General features: G+C 35.9%; 1 protein-coding gene and 1 long non-coding RNA gene across 3 annotated transcripts; one reads left to right on the forward strand and one right to left on the reverse strand.

The window, feature by feature from the left end:
• Positions 1 to 24,665, reverse strand: ACTR10 (actin related protein 10). 2 transcript variants are annotated; one of them, XM_004315096.4, is made up of 13 exons: positions 24,533 to 24,665; positions 22,324 to 22,396; positions 20,341 to 20,423; positions 18,983 to 19,091; positions 17,250 to 17,357; positions 14,947 to 15,014; positions 14,597 to 14,676; positions 9,897 to 9,932; positions 6,164 to 6,243; positions 6,011 to 6,084; positions 3,372 to 3,453; positions 1,723 to 1,924; positions 1 to 412 (listed from the first exon to the last, which is right to left on the reverse strand). In XM_004315096.4, exons 1-13 carry the CDS (start codon positions 24,607 to 24,609, stop codon positions 231 to 233), a joined length of 1,254 nt encoding a protein of 417 aa, XP_004315144.3. In that variant the 5' UTR covers positions 24,610 to 24,665; the 3' UTR covers positions 1 to 230. The 2 variants fall into 2 exon arrangements, with proteins under 2 accessions (XP_004315144.3, XP_073656526.1); XM_073800425.1 differs by lacking the exons at positions 18,983 to 19,091; positions 20,341 to 20,423.
• LOC117311043 (uncharacterized) lies at positions 21,683 to 25,965 on the forward strand. The gene is made up of 2 exons (XR_004525056.2): positions 21,683 to 21,859; positions 23,719 to 25,965. It is a non-coding gene; the product is annotated as an uncharacterized lncRNA (long non-coding RNA).
• The last annotated feature ends 506 nt before the right edge of the window (positions 25,966 to 26,471 follow it).

Below are 26,471 nucleotides of genomic sequence, written 5' to 3' on the forward strand. Positions count from 1 at the left end.
TTAACTGCTTTACTATATTTTATTGATATAAATACAACTAATTTCAATAAGCATCAGCTACCATTCTACCATTACACCAAAGGCAAAATGATTAAATACTAATGTGAAGTATAATTACAGAAACGCTTGCACGTCTACTAAAGTCATCTCTAACACCATCCCATATACTTTGTACAGTTTGCTTGTAATTGATATTTGAAAAGAAGCAAAGCTGAATTTTAATCAAACTTTCATTTCTCAGTGGAAAATGCTCTCTTCATCAGAGGTGGTTGAGCCTTCCCGACATCAAACATCATTTCCAAAGGTGGGTTATTAAGAGAACACCAATCAGGTATACGGCCTGTCTGGTTGTAATATTCCTTTGAGACTGAACGGCTCCCAAGTATGTCTTGCAGTGCTCCAAAAATAGCTCCTGTGTGGTAAACATATTTTTATAGCTGATATAAAAACTTTTACTGGAAAATTTTATGTACACATACATCCACTTCATTATATGACAAGAGAGAACAGGTAAAATTCAGTAATGCATATTCACAGTCTTCAAATTAATTCCGGTTAAGTTGTTCTATATCCTATATTTTGAAAAACAGGCTAAGCCATAACTCCTGTGTTGAAACTAACTTAAATGTTCTAAACTAGATTATAGTGAAAATGATAAGTATTACTGTGTTCAAATGCAGGTAGAGTGAGGTAGAGTAAGGTGGAAAGTATTTTCAACTCTGTGTAAACACAAGAAATAATCATCTTAGTTTTCTTTGCCACACTCTAAGATTATATGTCAGTAAAAAAACAGCAGTGCAAAACTCAATAAGCCAACCGTAGTATCCTAAGAGTCTATGCTGAAGACCTTATAAAGACCCACAAGGCAGTTTCAAAAAAATAACTTAGTGACCAAATCCATTCTTCCTAGATCAAAATTACGTTTTGACCAAATTCTACTTTATAAGAAATATAATACGTATCAATTTAAATCTCAAGACTTGTTTTTTCTCTCTAAATGATCCTGATACCTATGAGCTGTAACTGCATCATAAGACACATATCAGAACTTACACAAATATACACATCTATGATTGTTCTCTCTTCAAAGTAGTCTCTTTATTAGGCTATTTCCGTATTTCAATAAAACTAATAAAACTATCATTTCCTAAAACATTCAATAAACTCAGTCACAAAATATAGTGTAATTATAAAATAAAGAGATCAGTTTTCATATATGGCTCACAAATTAGCTTTGTAAGGAATTAAAACAAGGGTTCTAAGCAATGGTAGCATAATTAAAATAAATGCATAGCTATCACTATCATTATGCGGGATGACTTTAATTGGACAGAGTTCACTGAAAAAAAAATAGAAGTGCAAATGATAAGAGAAATAAGTATATAATTCTGAAAACTAATAATTTAAGGAAAAGTAAATGTTCAAAGAAAATTATTTAATAGTTCTATTAGTTTACTAAGTACACAATTTTGAACAATGAATCATCTGTTCTAATATAACCATTAGTAATGTCATTCAGGAACCAATTACTATATAATCATTATTTTTAAAAGTGAAATTCTTGGGAATTCCCTGGCAGTCCAGTGGTTAGGACTCCACACTTCCACTGCTGGGGTGCCTGGATTCAATCCCTGGTCGGGGAACTAAGATCCCGCAAGACATATGGTATGGACAAAACAAAAACAAAGACAAAAACAAAAAAGAAAAAAAAGCAGTTCTTACCTCCCAACCAGGCTACACAATTAGCCTTTGCAGGTGGAGTATGAATTCTGAATGTCTTGGTGCCAAGTATTTTTTTATATTTTGGTTTTTCTACCAAATACCTTATTTCTGCAAGTAGTCTGTGGAGGAATCCTGGCAACATAGACGTGCCACCTATGACTACCAAGTTCTCTGCTAGTTGCTTCCTAGTGTCTATTGGGCACTGTTATTAAAGAGAAAGAAAAAAAGAATTAACTATAAATAATGCTTGATTGAATTTAAGAAAATATACACATTATTAGGTGATCATTTGTATTACAAAAAAGGGCCACAGCAAGGTTTCCTTTCTTTAATTAATTAATCTATTTATCTACCTATCTATCTGTCTTTGGCTGCATTGAGTCCTCGCTGCTGTGTGCGAGCTTTCTCTAGTTGTGGCGAGCGGGGGCTACTCTTCATTGCAGTGTGTGGTCTTCTCATTGCAGTGGCTTCTCTTGCTGTGGAGCACGGGCTCTAGGCGCATGGGCTTCAGTAGTTGTGGCACACAGGCTCAGTAGTTGTGACACATGGGCTTCGTTGCTCCACGGCATGTGGGATCTTCCCGGACCAGGGCTTGAACCCGTGTGCCCTGCACTGGCAGGAGGATTCTTAACCACTGCGCCACCAGGGAAGCCCTTTTATCTTTTTGTTTTTTTAATTGGGGTATAATTGTTGTACAATGTTGTGTTAGTTTCTGCTGCACAGCTAAGTGGAGTTCCCTGTGCTATACAGCAGGTTCTTATTAGTTATCTATTTTATAATATTAGTGTATATATGTAAATCCCAATCTCCTAGTTCATCCCACCCCTCAGAAAGGGCTACAGCAAGGTTTCTTTGACAAGAGTTTTTCAAGTGGCAAATAAACCCCATGATAATATTATCATGTACTTATATAAATCCTTAAAGATTTAAAAAGCTAATAGTGTAGACTTTTAAATTCCACAGGGAATATAGTAGTAATATGGGAGTATTCTCATTTTCAGGGTAGAATGACTGAGCTGAGCAAAGAACATGAGAAGAAATAACTTTTCATTTCTTTTTTAGTAAGGAAAACATGTGGAAACCTGATTTTTCTAAGGTACTATATCCATTATATCCAGAGCCTGTTATCGAGTGGGAAGATAACATTCTTAGAAAAATTGTTTCCACATCAGTTCTCTCTAAGCATCAGGAATGTTACAGTCCTTCAATGATGTTATGTTTTTCATAAAGTCCTCAAGTAGAGCCATAGAGGTAGACAGTATCTCCCAAAGTGATAGTATTTTATAGGAGTTCTATGGTCCCACAGTCATTAAACAAAAGAGACATATACCTTGTGGAATGAAAAACTTCATACTACACAAACCTACATTTGAAGAAACTACAAGCCATACTAGGTACAAAATAAAAATCTGTTATCATTGTCATGGAAAAAATGCATGATGTGTCTATAGAACGTATTATCCCGGGTTTGAAATGTTGTGGGTACCATATATAAGTGCCAAAGTAAAACTCATTAACTATAAAACTTCACATAAAAGCTAAAAAATGTAACTAATGGCTAAAATTAAAAATACAGACAATATGATTTTTAAAATTTCTCTGTAAAGGTCTGTATTCATAAATTGAAACCTTTTACAAAATAAAAGTACCTGCATAAGGGAATCCAATATTAAAGTGGCAACTGATTTCTCTTCATTATCTTGCTCAAAAAGGATTTCCACAACCGAATCTCTAATGAGATTAAAAACAGACAGTGTTTTGTTGGCATCACATAATATGACATAGTATATACCATTAGTTCTACTGACATATTTTTAGGTACCAGTACTATATTAATGTAGAGTAATGGTTAAAACACAAGGTGTTTGCATTTGTAAATGAGAAAAATAATAGCACTTGCCTCACAGGTGTTGTGATAGAGATTCAATGAGTTAATAGAACAGTGCCTGGCACATAGGAGGTACTCCCTAAGTACTAACTATAACTATTATTATTATGTATAGATTTACAAATATTTTGTCCACCTTAAACCTAATAACAGAAAAGGAGCGAAATTCTGTAATAGTTGGTAGAATTCAACAAGCAGATCAGTAGTGATACAACAGATTTGAAACCAAACAAGACCCTCCCCCACCCAGCCCAAAGTATTTCTTTGTTTTTAAAAACAATACATGGCAAAGATGGCTAGTTGCCTAATAAAATATTCATGTGCCTGTTCATTTTCAAATTAAAAGATATAGAACTATTAGGGTTATTTTTGGTAGCACAAGGAAGATCTTTGTTGTGATGGAATAGTTCTATATCTTGATCGTGGTGGTGCTGATTATGGAAATCTACATGTGATACAATTACACAGAACAATATATACACACTGCACCAATGCCAATTTACTGGTTTTGATATTGTACTATAGTTACATAAGATGTATCCATTGGGAGAAACTGGGTGAAGAGTACATGGGACCTCTCTATATTATCTTAGCAACTTCCTGTGAATCTGTAATTATTTGAAAATAAAAAAAGATAAAACTCCTATAAGCTGGATACAATGCCCCTCCCCAGTTGAAACACTGTATTTATCAGCCTCCCTTGCAGCTAGATATAGCTAAGTACCGGACAATGAGATGGAGGCAAAAGTAGTATGTGGGACTGCTAGAAAGTCCACTTTAAAAGGAGAGGAAGCATTTTTCTCTTTTCCTTCCTAGGATTGCATGCTTGAAACACGGATGGAGTAGCTAACTTTACCAACTACCCTGGACCCCAAGGACAAGGGCTACACCTCAAAGATGATAGGTGGAAGGAAGCTTGGGTCACTGGTAGCAGTTATCATACCATCCTTGGACTATCTACCTCTGAACTTCTTTTAAATGACAGACAAATTCTATCCTGTTGAAGCCACTATTTTCAGGTTTGTATAACTGGTAAACAAACTGAACCCTAACCAATGCAATATAAAGCTATACATATACATATACATACAATATCTTTTAAAATAAAACTGGGACTATACTATGCATACTACTTTAAAGAGTTTTGAATCTTTTTCAAAACATAAAATTCTCTTCCTGATATTCAACCTACTTCCTAACTGTCGATTTTGTTAGTACAGTATACTGAGATCTACAGTATGCTGAACACTCACTCACTCACAGTTAGTTAGCCACTTGCCTCTATGCCTGCATACTTTTGCTTCTACCAGTTGAGCTAAATACTCACAAAGCATCAGTTTTCTTTTCCCAAATCTTTGTCAGTTAATTTGATATTGAAATGACATAATTTAACAATTATCACTTAAGCAATGAAATATTATGGTAGAAAATAAACACTTATTTTCTTCTGTTATTCTGGGCTCCACTAAACAATCAGGAGAAATTTTTACGTAGTAAATTAGTGAATATAACTTAACTAAAAGGTAAAATGATAAAAACTTACTACCAAAAAGTGTTACATTCTGACTTTTTTGTTTCCCCAACCTACTATCTTTAACATCTGTATATTTATGTTCATCCTTCTAGTATCTCAACCTCTATGTTAATTATCTCAAAATCTAACAGGATCTTCTATATTTATATAATTCTTTTCTGTGCATCTTCTGATCTAGTATTTTACAGATGAAACTTTTATAATACAAATTTTATATAGCTTGGGTATAAACAAAAATTACATTGTTACCAATATAATCATGTAAGTCCTTGACAACTTATATTGCATCATCAGACCGAATAATGAATAATAAAAAGGTGAATTACTAACTGGTCCTAAAGATTTAGTATATTTGGAAGAATGCATTCTTTCTAACAAGCCAATGTTTTAAAGCAGGAGTCAGCAAACTATGGCCTGCAAGCCAAATCCAGCCCACTGTCTGTTTTTTCAAATAAAGTTTTATTGGAACACAAGTCATGCTCACTCATTTACACATTGCCTATGGCTGATTCTGCACTCCAACTGTACAGCTGAGTAGCTGCAACAGAGACCATATGGCCCACCAATCCTAAGGTATTTACCATTTGGTCCTTTACAGAAAAAGTCTGATGAATCCTGTTTTAAAGTATCATACTTTATTCTCCATCTCAAAGAATGGTTGATTCTGAATTACTTTGAAGAATAGAAAAAAAATTTTTTTTATGTTTTAAAACATTAAGAAGTCGAATAATAAAAATAAACACGAGTGATGAGGCTTAATGAAAAACACATAATTATTAAATCAACAATACTAAAGGCTTATACAAATATTCAGGCCAAAAATTTATTTTAGTTCATTATTTTGCTCATAAAAATTAAGGTCTAACCTGATTGATCCAAGGACATGTAAAATCTTCTCTCCATCTAATGGGTAGTCAACATTTGGAGGTGGTGAGGGACGCTGAAATATAAGTATCATAAGCATAAGTATACAAATTACAACCTCTGAAAAAAAGAATATACATTTATTTTTAGCTTACCTCAGTATTCCCATCAATATTAAATTTTGCTGCTTGGATTTTTAGTCCACGCTTCAGATCACTAACAAAGCAAGTGCGCACTTAAAAGAAAAGGAGACATTGTTATGGTTTGTGATTGAATCAATGTCCCAGTTAAAACAATTCTATTCAAGTGGACATGTTAATCACCTGTTCCTTCCAATTTTATAAACTATCTCCGTCTTTAGTTGTTATGGTTTGTGATTGAATCAATGTCCCAGTTAAAACAATTCTATTCAAGTGGACATGTTAATCACCTGTTCCTTCCAATTTTATAAACTATCTCCGTCTTTAGTTAGCTTATGACAATTTATACACATATAAAAAACTTTTCATTCACTGAGGAATCATAAGACATGTTCCATGTTCGTCTTCCACAAAGCCACATTAAAAAAAAAACAAAACCATATTTGAGGAAACTTATGTTCTTTGATATTCCTTGTATAAAGAGTACCATAATAAAAATAAATTTTAGCAGCATGAAAATGTAGCCATTCTAATTGAACAGCATATCTCTTTGAACCAGATTGATTTATATCTAATCCTACTTATCTATCCTATTCTTTTTTAAAAATGTTGGTTGGTCAGAACACAAAGCTAAATTTTGGTCTTAGTTACAGTAACACTCCTTAGTTTAGGGTTTTCTGGGATGATAATTTTCTCCCTCTTGCACACTTTATCTTCTTTTCTTCCACTATGAACATTTATTCTTTTAAAGATTATTTCTGTTGCAAAGTACCTTTTATAATAAGCGGGTGCAAATTATTTTCAGAAATAGGTAAGGAATAAAAAATTTTTTCAAGTAGAGACAAAATTGATGTTGAGGGACTTCCCTGGTGGCTCAGTGGTTAAGAATCCGCCTGCCATTGCAGGGGACATGGGTTCCAGCCCTGGTCCGGGAAGATCCCACATGCCACGGAGCAACTAAGCCCGTGCACCACAACTACTGAGCCTGCACTCTAGAGTCTGCGTGCCGCAACTACTGAAGCCCGTGTACCTAGAGCCCGTGCTCCACAACAAGAGAAGGCACTGCAATGAGAAGCCAGTGCACTGCAACGAAGAGTAGCCCCTGCTCGCCGCAAATAGAGACAGCCCATGTGCAGCAATGAAGACCAAATAAATATATTAATTAATTTTTAAAAATTGATGTAGAGAGCAAGAAATCTAATGATTTGGTTAATGACTTGCAAAACATGCTGACATAAACTTATATATTATACAAAATTCTTTTCATTTACTAATTCAAAATATATTTGTTAAGAATCTACAATATGCCAAGAACTGTATAGCGCAGGAAACTATATTCAATAAAATCTTGTAATAACCTATAATAGAAAAGATTCTGAAAAAGAATATATATAACTGGGGACTTCCCTGGCAGTCCAGTGGTTAAGACTCTGTGCTCCCAATGCATGTGTTTGATCCCTGGTCGGGGAACTAAGATCCCATAGATTGCATGGCACAGCCAAAAAAAAAAAAAAAAAAAAGAAAAGAATATATAAAGCTGAATCAGTTTGCTGTACCCTGAGACACTGTAAATCAACTATACTTCAATTTTAAAAAAAAAGTTTACAATATGCTAATATGCTAGACAGTAAGCTACGTGCTCAAGTTATTTACATATTTTATACTTTAAGTCCTCATAACTAAGCAAGGTAAATACTTAGACTTCTACATCTTATATACTTGGCATATGAAGGTGTTCTTCTTTAAGGAAACCAAATTCACTGAATTAAAAATCTAAGAACAGATAAATTACACTTAAGGATTTTAAAATAATTGAAAAAAATGTAGGTACTACATAAGTAATATAAATGAGTGGGCAAGAGTATGTGTACGTATTGCATATTTGTTTTTAATAGAAACGGGTTCCTACTGTACATATTATTCAGCAACATGCTTTTTCCCTTAATACATTATGGATATCCTTCCAAATCAATACATCTAGCTCCTCCTTTTAAAAAGCTATATGGTGGGACTTCCCTGGTGGTCCAGTGGTTAAGAATCCACCTTGCAATGCAGGGGCAACTAAGCCTGTGCACCACAACTAGAGAGAATCCACGCGCTGCAACAAAAGATCCTGTGTGCCGCAACTAAGACCCGACGCAGCCAAAAATTAAATAAATAAATATTTTAAAAAACAAATAAATAAAAGCTATATGATATTCCTTATTATGAAGTCACCAAATTTCATTCAACATACACTCTTAGATAGGATGCACACTTTTCAATTTTTATATATATGTCAGAATGCTTTCCAAAGAGTTTAATTTTCAATTCTTACTAATAGCAATATATTAATTTTCCCATAATCTCACGAATACTAAATATCTATCTTTCAAATTTTTGCCAATCTGATGTTTCCCTGGGTAATGGGAAAGTTGAACATCTTTTCACAAGATGGAAGCTATATGGAAAGAAACATTCCAAGGAATTATCAACTGTTACATCATGGGGGATAGGACTGGAAGAACGAAAGGGAAACTATTTGTTTCACTTGAGATATTTCTGTATTATTTGAGCTTTTGCAATAAGCATGTACAAATGACTGAAATTTTATAATAACTGAAGAGATTTTAGGTAATTATACAACATAAGTAAGCAATATAATGAAGAACAAGATCCATTTTACAGCCCTAGGTCTAACCCTACCTATTGTGTGACACTGAACAAATCACTTAATATTTCAGGGACCCAATTGTACCAGATTACCTCCAGGTCCCATTTAACTCTAAAATCCATTATTGTCTAATTCTCTATTAAATATTCTAGAGTATTAATTTTACATGACACTTTCAGTAATGAAGAACATTACATTATAGTTTAACTGCTTTTCCTTTTAGTGAATCAAAATACCGGAAAACTCAATTTAAATATTATCATAAAAATACACTCTAGCAAAGGAGAAGTAACATATCTTATTAAAGTGAATCTAATATACTTTACCCAACTGTAGAATTTCTGAAATCAGTAAAATGACTGACCTTATAAAAATGACCTTTAAAATACTAGAGTTTAAAAAAATGCTAAACAACATAAAATCAGTGGCTTTCATAAGTAATGTAACTGTTAATTCATACTGTGAAAACTACTAATTCCCTAGTAACTCTCTATACTCTATCATTGAGAAGTTTCTTCAATAATACATCAGGCTTCCCTGGTGGCACAGTGGTTGAGAGTCCGCCTGCCGATGCAGGGGACACGGGTACGTGCCCCGGCCCGGGAGGATCCCACATGCCGCGAAGCGGCTGGGCCCATGAGCCATGGCCGCTGAGCCTGCGCGTCCGGAGCGTGTGCTCCGCAACGGGAGAAGCCACAACAGTGAGAGGCCCGCGTACCGCAAAAAAATAAATAAATAAATAAATAAAAATAATAATACATCAAAAGTAATGCCAAAAGGGAATTCTCTGGTGGTCGAGTGGTTAGGACTCCATACTTTCACTGCCGAAGGCCTGGGTTCAATTCCTGGTCAGGGAACTAAGATCTTGCAAGCCACATGGTGTGGCCAAAAAAAAAAAGTAATACCAAAAGCTTCCATAAATCTGAAGAAAAACCAATATTTTATTTACGTTATTCTATAGCCTAAATGTTAAATATTTTTAGGATATTACATTATGAATTTAATATATTTTATATCTGTGTAAATACTTAGAAACACTTGCCCTCCAAATGAATACTTAATGATGAAGGGGACAAAAATGGGAACTTAGTTTACCTTTAATGTCCTCCAAGATACCTTCTGGAATTGAACCTAAAACAGAAATTTTTATTTAGAACTACAGAACTTTATAAGCAGAAACAGTCTGTAAAATTGCATTCACATTTCCATTTTCCATTTCAGCAACCTAAAAAAAAATTTAGAAGTACCATAATTTTTTAAAAGCCAAATAAAAAAATTCAACTTTGCTTTTAGGGAAGAAACTTCAGCATTCAAAGCCAAGCCAAAGCACGGAAGTTGAAGCCAGATGTGCACAAGGTGCTGAAGAAAGTCACTAATACTCATAAATTTGATAAAAATAAGACCTTAAAAATATCATAGAATAATTGGCAGTAGATAGGAATTGACCAAGAAAATATTTTCTACCATAAAAAGATTTGCTGGTTATCTGTGTTAAAGTACTTAGAAGAAATGGTAGGGCTTAAACATGAGCTATTTACTTTTCTTTAACAAAAAGTGAAGTTTCAAGTTTGCTTACCTTTTCTGTGATAATAAATGACTGTCAGTGACATGCTAACCTAATACATATTTGTAAAAAGGATCACACACAGACTTTTAATTTTTTTCAAGGTAAACGTGACATTTTAAAAAATGAGTGAGAAAGTAGCTATTCAAAGAAACCTATATAATACAGGATGACTTTAGAAGATAGTATTTGCATATGTTACCACTGTTATGTGATTTTGTTGCCAATAAATCTAGGTTTCCAAGTCAGACTGAGAAACAAAGTTTTCTAAGTTTAGAATCTTCTAAACTCAGAATTTTTAACTCATTGTTAAGTATGTAAAAATATTCTGATTGATCTGTAAGAACAAATTATTTATATCAATGAAGACAGAAATTTATAGCTACAAAAGGAATGATTTAATAAGGGTAATCAGGCACTTCTTCCATCTGGAGCTACGTATCTTGTTAGCTACATCTTTACGTTATGACAGCTACTGAAACTAAGAATTAAGATAAAATTAAAACCACACTTTCAAAATGTTAAGCCATAACTTTTTAAAAATAATAAACAATATTTAATCACATTGCTATTCTGAGAGGGAGCAAAAAAAATTTACCATTAGTAAGTATGACTTGAGAATTATTATTTTACCTTTATTATATTGTCCTTTCCAAATTCTTACCTCTGTGTTTTGTAATATAGTAATAATGATACACATATAGTTTATAAATAAATATAGACATAAATATGTATTGCAGGTACATGCTCAAAATTTTTTTACTATGCGGTCAGTGTGTGATCAAAAAGTTTGAAGACTCCTATTGTTAAATATTAAAATTTATCTCACAGGGGGATAAAGATTTCCAAAATGATTTAAACCTGGCTATGAATAGATAAGAGAAATGTAACTAGATTATAAGAACCTGGAAATTTAAGAATAAGTGCTAAAAACCGTAACTTTTCACATGTGCTAAACTCTCTCTAGGAATATTCAAATAAATTCCAACATGTGCCAGAGACATTTGGTAATATGAAAAACAGTTTTCTTTAGGCAACATGGAAGGCAGGCTTCAAAATAAAGGGCTTATTTTAGCTGGGCGTAGATGGTGCTTTGGGAAGGGACTTTTCAATCTTAGGGAATAATCACAGCCATTTAAACTTTGCAAATGAGGAGTAGAAATAAGAGGCATTCACTGGCTCTGGCTTTGAAAAATCATATTTAAATTTCAGCTAATTAAGGAGAATAAGAAGTACAATATTTTATATATAGTTTACTTTTCAACTGTACACTTTTCAAATCAATGTACTTAGGTTAGTCTTTGTAAGTTTTAAGGTAGTATATTCATTCTTTTTTGAACTAGGTTCTAAATACTAAATGAAAGAGGCTCATTCAAAGTTCACTTAAGGATATCCCAGTATATGTAAGACTTATATCTAATCTTTGCTAAGGACCTTGACAAGAGATATTTAAAATACATTTGCATTTCTGATCCTCCTAAGTGGATCCTTCAGCAAACAGTGATATGATTTAATTCCTCAATTATTAGGATTGCAGACTCAAGACTTTTGGGGCATATGAGAGGGAAAGATTAGAATCACAGTCCAAGACAGTTGGTTAAAGAAAGGGGTGTCCAAGAACATACAGTTTAGAATTTTAAGGAAATGTCATAGTTTTAGTGAAGAGCTTTATTAAAAACATCTGGGGGCTTCCCTGGTGGCGCAGTGGTTGAGCGTCCGCCTGCCGATGCAGGGGACGCGGGTTCGTGCCCCGGTCCGGGAGGATCCCACATGCCGCGGAGCGGCTGGGCCCGTGAGCCATGGCCGCTGAGCCTACGCGTCCGGAGCCTGTGCTCCGCAACGGGAGAGGCCCCAACAGTGAGAGGCCCGCGTACCGCAAAAAGAAAAAAAAAAAAAAAAAAAAAAAAAAACATCTGGGAGACTTCCCTGGCGGTCTAGTGGTTAAGACTCCGCGCTTCCATTGCAGGGGGCATGGGTTCGATCCCTGGTCTGAGAACTAAGATCCTGCATGCCGTGGCATGGCCACCAAAAAAAAAAAAAAAAAAAAAGAAAAAAAACTTGGGATGCTACACTAAACTTATTACCTTTGGATATCTTTTATTAACTAACTGTCATCATGATATACTAAAAAGGTAACAAAGTTTATCTGGAATAGAAAAATAATAATCTGATCTACAGAATGAAGAATGTGCTATTATCTTAACTACCTAAAGAAGAACAGGAAAACAATATATGCAAGGATAAATGTCCTAACAACCCACCTTTGTCTTTCCAACATTTATTCAGTGCCCAGGCACTTGAAAAATAAATAAGACAGGGATTCTCAAAGTCTATCGAGGGAAACAGTTATCAGGTAAATGAGGCTGTTATATGTACTATAATAAATACTGCTGAGGGTGTAACAGAGAAGGGAGCAATTTATTCTGCTTAGGGAAAATGAGGAAGGTTTCACAATCAAGATAATCTTTCAGTTGAGTCATGTAGAGGGATCAAAAACCCAAATAGGTAAAGAAAAACATCCCAGGTAAAGAAATAGTATAAATGAAGGCACAGGGTTGTCGAAGAACAATGGTGCCAGGAAGATGTATGAAATTTACTGTAGCTGAAATAAGGTGCAAAGGGTTGAGTTTAGTAGTTAAAGCTAAGAGGTAGAATAAAGTCGGATTGTGAAGAAACATGCATATCAAACAGATAATTTGGGTTTTAACCTGTGGAGGCCAGCAAAAATTCTCAAGCAAAAGAGAAATGTAATCAGATTAATTTTGTGAAAGTTATTCCTGCTAACAGTGTGAAATAGACTAAATGGGTCCAAAAAGCAGGCTCCTGTAATAATCCAAGCAAGAAGCAATGAGGGCCTAGTTGACGTCTTTGTTTTCAGATGTTCTGTGTTGTGGAGGACAGAAAAAAAAGAGATGAAAAAGAGATTTCTGAGGGAGAATTGAAAGGACTGATAAACTCCCAGTTATCTAAAATGGGAGCTCAGTAAGATATTATCTTTATCTAACCATGATTTGTTAAAATGAATTTAGGGAAAGAGATAATGTATTTACTTCTGGAAGTCTTAAGTTTGAGGTGCCGAGAGGGATGCCTAGTTTATATCTAATAATCAATTGGAATTATGAATATGAAGTTTAGAAGAAGGGTTGGGCCCAGTGATACACTTAAGAACCAACAGCATATTGATGTAGCTGAAGTTACGGGAACACATGAGATCACTTTTTTTTTTTTCTTTTTTTTTTTTTTTTTGCGGTACGCGGGCCTCTCCCGCTGCGGAGCACAGGCTCCGGACGCGCAGGCCCAGTGCCCATGGCTCACGGGCCCAGCCGCTCCGCGGCACGCAGGATCCTCCCGGACCGGGGCACAAACCCGCATCCCCTGCATTGGCAGGTGGACTCCCAACCACTGCGCCACCAGGGAAGCCCCATGAGATCACTTTTAAAAAGACAGTAGGAAGAAAAAAAGGAACAAAAAATAAACCGCTAGAAGAATATCAGCAGAGAAAGCAAGAGCAGAGGAAATTAAGAAGGAATACTTGGAGAAATAAGAGAAAACCATAAAGGAAGAAAAGTCCTGAAAGCCAAGGGAAGAGATAATAACAAGAGTATATGACAGGGCTTCCCTGGTGGCGCAGTGGTTGAGAGTCCGCCTGCCGATGCAGGGGACACGGGTTCGTGCCCCGGTCCAGGAAGATCCCACATGCCGTGGAGTGGCTGGGCCCGTGAGCCACGGCTGCGGAGTCTGCGCTCCGCAACGGGAGAGGCCACAACAGTGAGAGGCCCGCGTATCAAAAAAAAAAAAGAGTATATGATAATCCAGATGCAAACTATTATATATAGGATGGATAAACGACAAGGTCCTATTGTATAGCACAGGGAACTACATTCAATATCCTGTGATAAGCCATAATGGAAAAGAATATGAAAAAAGTATATATATGTATAACTGAGTCACTTCGCTATGCAGCAGAAATTAACAACATTGTAATTCAACTATACTTCAATAAAATTTTTTTAAAAAGAGTATATGATAATCCATAATGTCAAAAGTTCTGGAAAGAATGAATAAAATTCAACTACTGGATTTGGTGATTAACAGCTCAATGATGACCTTATAATTGGAGCCATGTCACCAGAGTGATGTGAGAAAGAGAATAGCTATGCAATGGGGGGGGGGGGGAAATGAGTTGAACGAAAAGGGAATGTAAACCACTCAAAGTTTATAATGATTTTACCCATCACAGAGGGAAGGCTCTGTTCTTTAGCAGCACCTGTGTCAACAGTACATTGTTCCAATAGTTGAGTTTCCAACTCCCTGAAGATTAAAAAAAAAAAAAAGTTACTGGAATTACAATAATGCAACTGATATCCTTTTCTTATTTAATACTTTTACTTCATAACAGATCATGATGCTTTAAATAAAAGTGGTTTTACCCTTAAAAGATGAATATACTCAAGGCTAGTAAAGAATGGAATAAATAACATTAAATGTCCATACTACAAGTCCTCTATTGATCACTGTAAAAAAAAATTGCATGTTTTTTGGCACAGGTGAAGCAAATGTGCTAAATGCCAAGAAACTTACTTGTGAAGAGCTTTTCCTCCTAGGGGGAGTGCTCCCCAACAATTTAGTACTGGGATTCCTTCATATATCTATAAGGCAGTCAAGGGTATTACTATTTTAGGAGGTAAAATGTGTTTCCCTCAGTATTTTCTTCACCTCTGCATTATTGTTCTAAATCAGCTTGGCTGGCAAATTCTTATTTCTTTTTTTAAAAAGAGTTACAGAAAAATCAGAGTCTTTTTCCTTCTCCAAAGAAAACAGTTAAACATATACATACACAAATACATACACACACACACACACACACAGAATTCATTCGTTAGAGCTTGGGTGTCCAACAATGTAGCCACTGACCACATGTGGCTATTGAGCACTTGAAATATGGCTGGTCCGAATTGAGATGTGCTGTAAGAATAACCTCCACAGCAAACACAGGAAACTTAGTAATAAAAAAAAAAACCTGTAAAATATCTCATTATAATTTATTATATTGACTACATATTGAAATGATAGTATTTTAAATACATTGAGCTAGATAAAATACACTACTAATGGCCTCTCCCGTTGCGGAGCACAGGCTCCGGACACGCAGGCTCAGCGGCCATGGCTCACGGGCCCAGCCCCTCCGCGGCATGTGGGATCTTCCCGAACCGGGGCACAAACCCGTGTCCCCTGCATCAGCAGGCGGACTCTCAATCACTGTGCCATCAGGGAAGCCCCTGAACTTTTAAAATTTGTAGCTCTTAGAAAAATTTTAAATTACATATGTCTCACACTGTATTTCTATCAGAGCTGAGAGGACAGTGGACAATACTGTACTGTAGGTTTGCTACTTTATTTTATATATTGTTTTTGCTGATGTTTCATAAGTACATTATTTATGAAAAAGAAAAAAGTATATTGTTAAGAGCACTGGCTTTGGAGACAAACATGGGTTTATATCTTGGCTATACACTTAATATTAACTTGGGTCAACTACCATCTCAACTTTCAATCATATAATGAAGAGAATAATACTTTTGTTGCAGGGACTAACACACAAAATACTTTATATTTAAAAAAGCTATTGCCTAGTTTAGTTCTTTAGGAGCTAATGATTCTTGATTTCCTTCCCATGAGTACTTCTTCTAATAAATACACATATAGGTCTCAAAATTGCAAGAGTCTTGCATTTATGTACTTCAAACTCCTTTTCAAATGTAGCAAATGTCTACTGTAACATTTCTAAGAGATGTTTACCTATACTCTACTTAAATTCTTCTAATGATGGGGAATGGACCAGTTTATAGTCAGTAATTTCACTGTGGAACAGCTTAAATTACTAGGGAGTTCTTCCTAATGGCAAATGATATAAAAACTACAGCACTTACTGTGCAATTTACGTGCTAGGTCTTACGCTAAATATTTTACATACATTATCTCACTCAAGATACACAATGCCCCTATGAGGTGGAATTATTATAATTCCCATTTTACAGATGAGGAGACTAACCCCAAAAGAGATTAAGCTACTTGACCAAAATCATACAACTAGAAAGAAGCTTAGCTGTCATACTGCCCCCATCATAGCCTCAGGAAATAGATTGAAAAAAAAATCTATTTACTTTTCCACAGTGAGCCCTTCAGCTACTTGAAAGCAGATTTCACGTTGCCATTTAAGTTTTAACTTTTGATTTAACTTTCTCATTTATCTTTTTTAATTTTTTTATTTTTATTTATTTATTTTTCATTCCCCTATTCTACACTCCCTCTAGACCCTGGAAACCACTAATCTACATCTGCCTTTTTTTCTTTTTCTTTTTTTTTTTTACGTGGACCATTTTTAAAGTCTTTATTGAATATGTTACAATATTGCTTCTGTTTTATGTTTTGGCTTTTTGGCCGTGAGGCATGTCAGATCTTAGTTCCCCAACCAGGGATTGAACCCGCACCCTCTGCACTGGAAGGCAAAGTCTCAACCACTGGACTGCCAGGGAAGTCCCTAACTTTTTCATTTCTGTTTCCAGTTATTCTTCATATGATCTTTTCTTAGAACTTGACTATCCTACCCATCTTCTTTGACACATCCTAATTAGCGGATATTCCTCTTAAAAACTGAACGTAATAGGTCTGATCTCTGGAGTTTATATTGGGACCAAGTCATAATGACAATTTCTACAAAAAGTAAATTTAAGTCTCACAATCCTGTGAATTTTTTCCACATATGTCTTATTTGTACATGATAACCCAAAATAGCTTGATGCAATAAAAACAATTTGTAATAAGCCTAATTATTCTAAAGTAGAGTAAAAACTGCAAAATTAGCTGGTTTACAAAAAAGATACAGGTAACACCAGGCTTTCCCTATATCCACAATCCAGGACCATGGCAGAGTTTATCCCAAGTGTAAGAAGAGCCATTAGATGACTTGGAGCAAGCAAGACAGATGGAACCTAGAAAACAACAAATCCAAAACAACAACAACAAAACCAGAATGAATGTCAGTAGTTGAAGGTGTTTCCCTTACATTTCAAATATATTTGAAAAAATTCATAATTATGATACCTACTCAACCATTTTATGGCACTAAATTAAGAATTAGTTGATTTATTTGAATTTACACAATAAACAAAATACACTGTAACGAATAGAAACACTCTTTAAGTTCTCTAAGTCTTTTCATTCTGAAATGACAATTATGAAGCATTTTAATTAATTCAGTTCTCTTTTGGAGGGAAAACTGAAAAGGATAAAAGAAGAGGTCCAGAAACATACATTCAAAGGAAGATGCTAAATTTAAAAAATAAAGAGATGCCTTTATCATCAAAATAGAAATAGAGAAGAAGAATTCTTGATTGTCCTCATTCACAAAGTTCACAATATGAACTATATTCTAAAAATATTATAATGTAGCAGTTAAAATTAAATTGAAGAACTACAAAAATCCTTAGCTCTAAGTGACATTTTTCAGTGAAAGTTTGCCAGATCTGGTGACATCCCAAATATCAGGTAAATATTCAATCGAAATATGGAAGTCCATAATAACCAAGTGGCAAACAAAATAATGGCTATATTTCCTTTATCTAAGCACAGCAGGTATTCTGGTTATACACCAGATAAGCATACTAACATAAATATAACTAAAATGCTAAGTTCAAGTAAAAATACAGAAAATCATCTATTTTATTCAGGTAAGAGCTAAAGTGACTTCCTGCTGTGTTTTGTGTTCTCCCTATTGCAAACCAAATTCCTGAAGTAGTGACATCAGTAAGTACAGGAGGGTATGTAACCTGTTTCTCTGTGCCTGTCTTACTAAATATTAACTGCCCTTATCTCATAAATACATTGTGATTTTTGATATATTTTGTGTTCAGTAGAATGTATGAAAATTACATTTACATGTGCTTAATTTCTTATATACTATACACATTTTATACATTCTTCTAAATTGCTGAAAAACTCTAAATTCCTAAGGCAGAGATTTTTTTAAAAAGTTAAATAATAAAGATTCTGGCCTACTATGAAATGTAATCATTTAAGTCATAATTTTGGTCTTTAAAATAATCTTGACTCCTATAAAATGAAAGCTACAAGTAATATTACTAATATCAAGATATAAGAGTCACTCCTGGCACTGCCCACTTACTCTATGGGAGACATTATTTGAATACTCCATTTAAGGGGAATTTAAAGCCTGAAATGAAAGAATTGGAGAATTTAGAACAGTCAGCATAACTAAACAATGAAAACTAGAAAAGACCTGGAAGAAAAACATCAACTTCACAGCACAGAATATAACTTTTAATTTCAGAAAGAAGTCCCAAAACTTAAAACCTGTACTAAACTAAACAAACAAGGGAAACAGCAATAAAAAGAAACCTTCAATTATCTAAGTATTAGATGAAATGCTTATTACGCATGAAGTAACCACACAAAGAAAGAAAATAAACGGTCAATTTGTAAAGGATTCAGTTTATTTTGTCATCCAATTCCTCTTTCCAATGAAGGAAATAAAATGAGGACCTTTTAGTTTAAGCTTTGAGTACCTACTAAAAACAACAAAATAAAAAACAGGTACCTCAAAATACTTGAAAAGAACACGAGTGAGTGTCTCTCTGAAGTGGGAAGGACATAATACCGACTCAATAACCACAACTCTGCGGTCTCTGGGATTCACCAATAGATGCCTGAAAAGTGATAGTTTTGTTTTAAAAGTAAATAAAAGTTTGTATTTATTTTGGTACATAATGCAATTTGTTAAGATTAGAGAAATCGTACCACCTTCACTTAAGAAGCTTTACAACAAAAAGACATCTTCATTTTATTATCTGTGAAAGATCACATTTTCATTTTTTAAATTTTTAAATGTTTTAAAATTTTTTATTCAGTTTTGAAAGGTTATTTTCCATTCACAGTTATTACAAAATATTGGCTCTATCCCTGTGTTGTACAATACAGCCCCGAGCCTATCGTATACCCAGTAGTTTGTGCCTCCCACTCCCTCACCCCTGTGTTGTCCCTGGTAGCCCTTAGTTTGCTCTCTATATCTGTGAGTCTGCTTCTTCTTTGTTATATTCACTAGTTTGTAGTATTTTTTAGATTCCACAAAGAAGTGATATCATATAGTGTTTGTCTGTCTCTGTCTGACTTGTTTCACTTAGCATAATGCCCTCCAAATCCATCCATGTTGCTGCAAATGGCAAAATTTCGGGGGTTTTTTATGGCTCAGTAGTAGTCCATGGAATATATCAATATATATGCCACAGAAAGATAACATTTTTGAACTCTTACTACGTGCCATGTACTGTGTCAGGAAATTTACATCTATTAACTCGTTTATCTCAGAAAACAAAAACTATAGCCTATTATGAATACTGAGTTGAGCCATTAAAAAGATATTTTCTTTTTTTAAGCTACAAAAGTAGTATATGCTCACAAGACTCCAAATATTATAGAAGCTTATAACTTGGAAAATACAAAAATACCATATACCTCTACTACCCAGAAACTTTCACTTACAGCAGTTTATAGATTTTCATTATTGTGTATGTCCACACATATATTTTAACAAAAATATTCATTCCATAGATGTTCTTCTGCAACATGTTTTCAATTATCAGAATATCTAAGACATCTTTCTGTATCAGTACATATAGATACAGAACTTTTTAAATGACAATATAGTGTTTCACTATATGGATGTACAATAATTAAATTATCCAATCCCCTTTATTAATAGACATTTGACTTATTTTCGATATTTCCTTATGCTTGCTAGTTTCCTAGTCTTCAAATATATTTTTGAAAAGATTGAAAGAAAGTTAAAATGGCAATGGAAATTAACCTTTTTTTTGCATTAGAAATAATACAACCAAATATCAGTAGGCTGGGCACTAGGAAAAGCTGGGGGGCGAGGGAAACACAATTGCATTTTACCTGAAATACAGTATGTGGATGAATTCCTTTAGGTAGGAATATAATTCTTCTGTATTGATATTATATTGTACAACTTTGATAGGCTATAAAAAATTAAAATGATTTATTAATTTATAATAATAAAATAATCTCAAACTAAAACATGCTTATTTATTTTTCTAATGGATTTTCTGGTAATAAGTCAAAAGCAATTTGTATTGAGAATAGATACAAACATCAAATATAATCACTTAAATTAGAAATGTTTAAGAACTGGCATGTCCAAGATGACAAAATGTTTTGGTTTATGGAATAAAAAATCTGTGTCCACAGTAAGTAAAGAGCTGTACTCATCACATTTTTCTTCCATCTGACATTATTTTGGCATCACCGATAAAAAGCAGCATCAATTAAAAAGCATCAAAGGCTTCCTCAAATACTCCAGACTTGGTTCAGTCCCTGTTATTTACTCCCAAAGCATTGACACTTTTCCTTCTGTAGCATCACCCCACTTAATTACTTGTAAAATGTCTACCTTCCCATTAGACTACAAACTCCATGGGGCAAGAACTACTTCTGGCTTGCTTATGATATATCCTCCTTCAACTGATACAGTGCCAGGAACAAAGCAAACAGCTCATAAATATGTGTGGCAAAAATGAAAACATGCACCATTAGCACTAAAGTAAACCCTACCAAACCATGGGTGCTAAGTCAACACTAACACATCACAAGGGCTCCATTTACTGTATCTTGCTCCAATATGTGCTTTTATGAAAACAAATATGCTCATATTTGTTAAATAAGGGAATAATGTCTATATGATGTGAAGGCTGTACAGTTCATATTAGGCAAGAGGAGCTGAAATGATGACAGCAGAGTTATAACCTTCATCAAGGTAAAGAAAGTCATCAACTCAGTGGTCACACAAATCAGCATTCTTTCAGATCTATTTTTAAAAATTTTAAATGATCCCGTGTACCAGGGGCTCCCGTAACAGAGTGGACCCCTTCAAGACTCTTTACTGAGCTGCATTTCTTCCTGGTCCCACCTTAACAACAGTCAGAGAGGCTCAGAGCTCATTTTTATATCTGCATTGTTTCAGCACCCACCAACCAACAGTTTCAATTATTTCATTTTATTTTATATGTCCCCAAGAGAGTTTCCAGCCACACTCAATTGCAACTCAAAGCTATTCCAATTTTTTCCTGAGGTATTAATTTTTGTTTTTCTAATGCTCGGATTACAAAGTTTCATGGGTTTTAAATAATCTACCCCAACCTACTTTTCCCCAAAACCTGTTTTTGTTTGCTATCAAGAAGAGGTTTTTCAGGAATGCAAATATTAAGTTATGGTAGAAAAATCTGTATTTGATTTTACAGGCAAATTTTATGGCATGTAAAATTATTCTTTCTATTGTTCTACAATTCCTACTCTACAAAATTAACTTTGGCAAGACTTGCTTTTAAAAACTGTGTTTTTCACAGGTCTTTTGAATTACAGATAAAGAAATGAGGACCTGGCTCATATTCTGAACAGGGTAAGAATAAAATGATTCTACAATTACATTACAAGGCTCAGGCAATTATTTTATTGAGCTCAAAAACTTTCTCTTAATGTTATATAATTTCATTTATATACATTAAATAGAAAAAGCAAATCTATAAGACAAAGAACATCCGTGGTGGGCTCGGGGTGGGAATGGGGATTAACTATAAGTAGGCATTAGTGATGCTACTGGAATGACAAAAATGTTCTAAAACTGAACTGTGGTGATGGCTGCACAACTTGATATATTTACTAAAAATCACTGAATCGCACACTTAAAATAGATGAATTTTATGGTATGCAAAATTAAACCTAAATAAAGAATCAAAAAAGTTTTCTTGGAATACAGTCTAAGCTATACATTTAGCACTGTTCTAATCAATCTTATTTAAAGTCACATTTAAAAATATTTTACAGTACAGCATTTATTTTCCTAATTTGTCATAAAAAAAATACCTTAGGCATGCCAGCTTTTTTTATCACACTAGGAATTATGCATCTTGGACCAGTTTCTCCAGCAAATCCACATCTACAAATAAATAGAAAATTGAAACAATTCAACTTATTATAACATTCTTTTTATATATTTGTCACAGAAACAAGTTTTTCTGTATTTTTTTCAAAGCAGTGGTCACAAAAACAACTAGAAACATCTCTGATGTATTCAAAGGGACAAAAAACTAGGGAAAAGTTAATACCACCTATTCATAATTATGTATTAAAGGTAAAAAATAAAATTTTTTCAAATTAATGACAGTGAAATAAACCAGTGTATTATTTTAGGGTCGCATTTACTTTTTTTTCTGTTTTTAATTTTACTTGAATTTTAGGTAACACATCTCTACAGTCCTGAATCTGTACTCCACTATCTGACTTCATGTCTATAATTCATGTTACTCATAATTCCATCATTCTAATATCAGCTTCCATACTGATGCATTTCCTTTGGTCTAGTTTTTAAACTATGCATATGTGACATAATTATAATCACACTGTTCACACATCATGAATTCATAAAATAAGATTCTGCCCATATTGTTAGTCTTCACTGCTATCATTTTTTAAATTGCATAAAATATTTCATCCCTTTTAAAAAACTATTCTCCTTTCTAGAGTATTTAAGTATTTCCATTTCTGTTTCACGTAAAACAAAACTTTGCTAAAAATGTTGTTAAAAAGGATTGCCATGTAAGTTTAGTCTTAATATCTTTCCTTGTCCTGTCTGGTTTTCAGTACTGCTCTCCTCCTATTCCCAAATAGCTCTCTCCATCTTCTTTTAGTCACATCCCCATGTTTACTTGACTTGTACCAGTGCTCCTCAAATTCCCCAGGATGCACAAACTCATCTTATCACCCTCCTGTTGTCTTTGTCAATAACCGTCCTCCTATATAGTAGTTCCATTTCTCATTGCCACAGCATACCTAAAATAATTATCTTTGGGTGTCAGCCTCAAGGTACTTACTATGGTATTTAAATAAACCTTTAAAGATAAATAAAAATATATAATTATGGGAGCATCTTGCTTAGAACAGTAAGAGAATAACATGAACCAAGGACTATGTTTAATCCAATTCTGGAGCACCTGAAGTCCAATTTTCCTGTTTTTTTTTTTTTTTTTTTTCTTTGGCAGCACTGGGCGTCTTGTGGGATCTTAGTTCCCCAACCAGGGACTGAACCTGGCCCTCGGCAGTGAAAATGCCCAGTCATAACCACTGCAGCGCCAGGGAATTCCCTCCAATTCTGAAATAGGCTCTTTTGACCACTTGTTCAACAAATAGTTATTGAACACATACTACATGTCAGGCACTGTTCAGAGACATACAAAATTTTTTCAAATGTTTCCATTTCAGATAGAAGATGCAATTCTGGCTGTCACGTTCCTTTTTCTTGAGAGCAGTACAAGGGCTCTCAATCCGGAGTCCAAGGACCACTGCGATGGTCCACCAACCCCTGAAACTGTGTGCAAATATTTTAAGGTTTGTGTATTTGTGGCTTTCTTTCGGTCGTCAAAGGGATCTATGCCATCCAAAAGGTTGAAAACCACTATTCTAGTGTTTACAAGTTGCCTTTTAAAATGTTAAATTTCCTAATCTAAGAGTTGGTGGGTGGGAGCAACGAAGACTCTTTAGAGAATTATCTATAGGGTTTCAGTTTTTCATGCATTCAGCCTTCCTAATTCGACTTCCTACTCTTGGGAAGCAGTAGCCCTGTCTTAAACATATTTGAATTTCCAACACCAATAGCATCTCTTTTCAATAAATGCTTAATAACGGAGGTCGTCATCAAGCATGACAGTTCGGTTGCCACCTCCCTAAGCAGATAAAGCCAGATAAGCGGGGCCTAGGTCATCGCTGTCATCCCCTGTATAGATGACCCCAAAGAGTCCATTCAGTTTGGGGTGACGACCGGGGCAACAACGAAGGCAACTTTCCCGAAGCCTCCTGGGCCTCTCCAGGAGTCAGAACCTGACCACTCCACCGGATTCCCGGGATTTGCATCGCCCACGGTGTAAGTAACGAGGGCCGTCATTTGCGGGTCCTGGGGGAAGAAGTGGAGACGGAACAAGCCGCCTCTGGGGCCTGCGACGAGGACCCGGGCTGGGCCTGGGGCTCGGCTACCCGCCCTCCCCTCGGGACGACTGCAGCTGGCGCCGCGGCCACTCACTTGGTAAAAGACTCTCCCAGGTCTATCACGACCGCCGTTTTTTCTCCGCCGCTCCCCAGGCCCTCGTACAGCGGCATGGTAGTAAACAAGCCGGTAAGGAGACGGGCGTCGCCAGACCTCGGCTGCCAACAGCTCTCGGCTCTCGGGGGCGGGGCTGGGGCGACGGCGCGCAGGTGGTGGCGACGGCGGGGGCCTCGCGTGGCCGCGGCGCACGGGGCCCGGGCTGTCCCTGGCTGTGCCTCACTCCGCGTCGGGCTTTGAACCCTCGCAGGAGCTCGCGTCCCGGGGACTAGGAAGGTACGGGTGCAGGCAGCTGCTGATCTAGATGCGGGGGATGCAGAGGACCGAGGCGATCAGGCGCGCCGGGTGCCCCGAGTTGGGGCGGAGTCAACCCCTGGGTCCTTCCCTCCGGACACGCCCTCAAGTGGCGCAGGGGCTGGGGTCCTTTCGAGAGCTTCTGTGGTTAGGCCGCTGAACCTCTCCATTGCAGAGGACGCTGAGAGAAGTCACAACCCCAAAAGCTTTGATTCCTGCAGTCTTGGGACAAAATTTGCTGTGCCAGGTGTTTTGCCTATCATTTATTCTTCGCAAGAAATATCGGAAGTAGGTGTTACCTCCTTACGTGTTTGAACCGAAGTAATGTTCCCAGTGCCCCACCGCCAAGCCAGGATTGGACCCCAAGACTTTCTGATTTCAAAGCCTGTACTACTGATGCCTTAGAAAAGAACACGTACAAATTTTTATTTGGAGGTCATTCTGCTGAAAGTTAATTTTAATCTAGAAGAAATTAGTAGCATCTACAAATCTGTCTGTGGAGGAACAATCAAGGTGGTTTAATGGAAGGAACATTGAATCGGGTTCCTGTTTACTCTAAAACTGAGGAACTGTGTAACCTGAGAAAAGTTAGGTTAGGTCTGTTTTCTTTATGCTGAAATTGCCCGTGAAAACTGGAGTCAGTGGCGTAGGTTGGTGCCTTGTCTCTATGACTGTAGAAAGGGGAATGACCTGTTTTCCCCCAGTGTGTCATTCTTACCTACTGCACGTGCCTGAACCTCCCCACCGAAGGATAAGGTCCTTCTATAATAAGAGTTAAAGCTATGCAATGCATAAGCTTGGTAAATGTGACGTTAGTAGAATTCACTGATCAGTGGCCTTCCTGAAATTGAGTTGCCAGAGGTAAGAGGACGATGTTGGAGTTGTGAATGGGAAAGGAAACTTCAGAAAGGTTGAGAAAGGATGAAGCATTTTGCTAACTAGGATCAGAGTGTTGGAACAGGACTCCTCTCTCAAATTCTGTTTCTGCCACCTTCTGTCAAGTCTCTAATACTTTTGATCATCCATTTACTTATATATAAACTGTCCTGCTACTTTTCAAGGTAGTTGTGAGGATCAATTGACATTGTATTTTGAAACTATAAAGTATTATTATCCATTCTGTGTTTTCCCTGACTGCTCACCAGCTATATTAGTTTCCTAGGGATGCCATAACCAAGTACCACAAACAGAGTGGCTGAAAGCAATAGAAATGTATCCTCATAGTTGTGGAGGCTAGAAGTTTGAGATTAAGGTGTCAGCAAGGTCATGCTCTCTGTGAAGGCTCTAGGGGGATACTTCCTTTCTTCTTTCTAGCTTCTTGTGGTTGCTGGCAACCCTTAGTCTTCCTTTGTTTGTGGATGCATCACTCCAGTCTCTTGTCTCTGTTGTCACCTGGTCTTGTGTCTCTGTGCTTTCATATGACGTTCTCTTCCCAGCGTTTTCACAACATTTTCTTTCTGCATAGCTCTCTGTGTCCAAATTTCCCTCTTATAAGAAAACCAGGACTTCCGGGTTAAGACTCCATCTTCCACTGCAGGGGGTGTGGGTTCAATCCCTGGTTGGGGAAGTTCCGCATTCTGGGCCATGCAGCCAAAAAAGAAAAGAAAAGAAAACCAGTCATTGG

This window comes from Tursiops truncatus, chromosome 2 (assembly GCF_011762595.2).
Source record: "Tursiops truncatus isolate mTurTru1 chromosome 2, mTurTru1.mat.Y, whole genome shotgun sequence".
Taxonomy (NCBI): Eukaryota; Metazoa; Chordata; class Mammalia; order Artiodactyla; family Delphinidae; genus Tursiops; species Tursiops truncatus.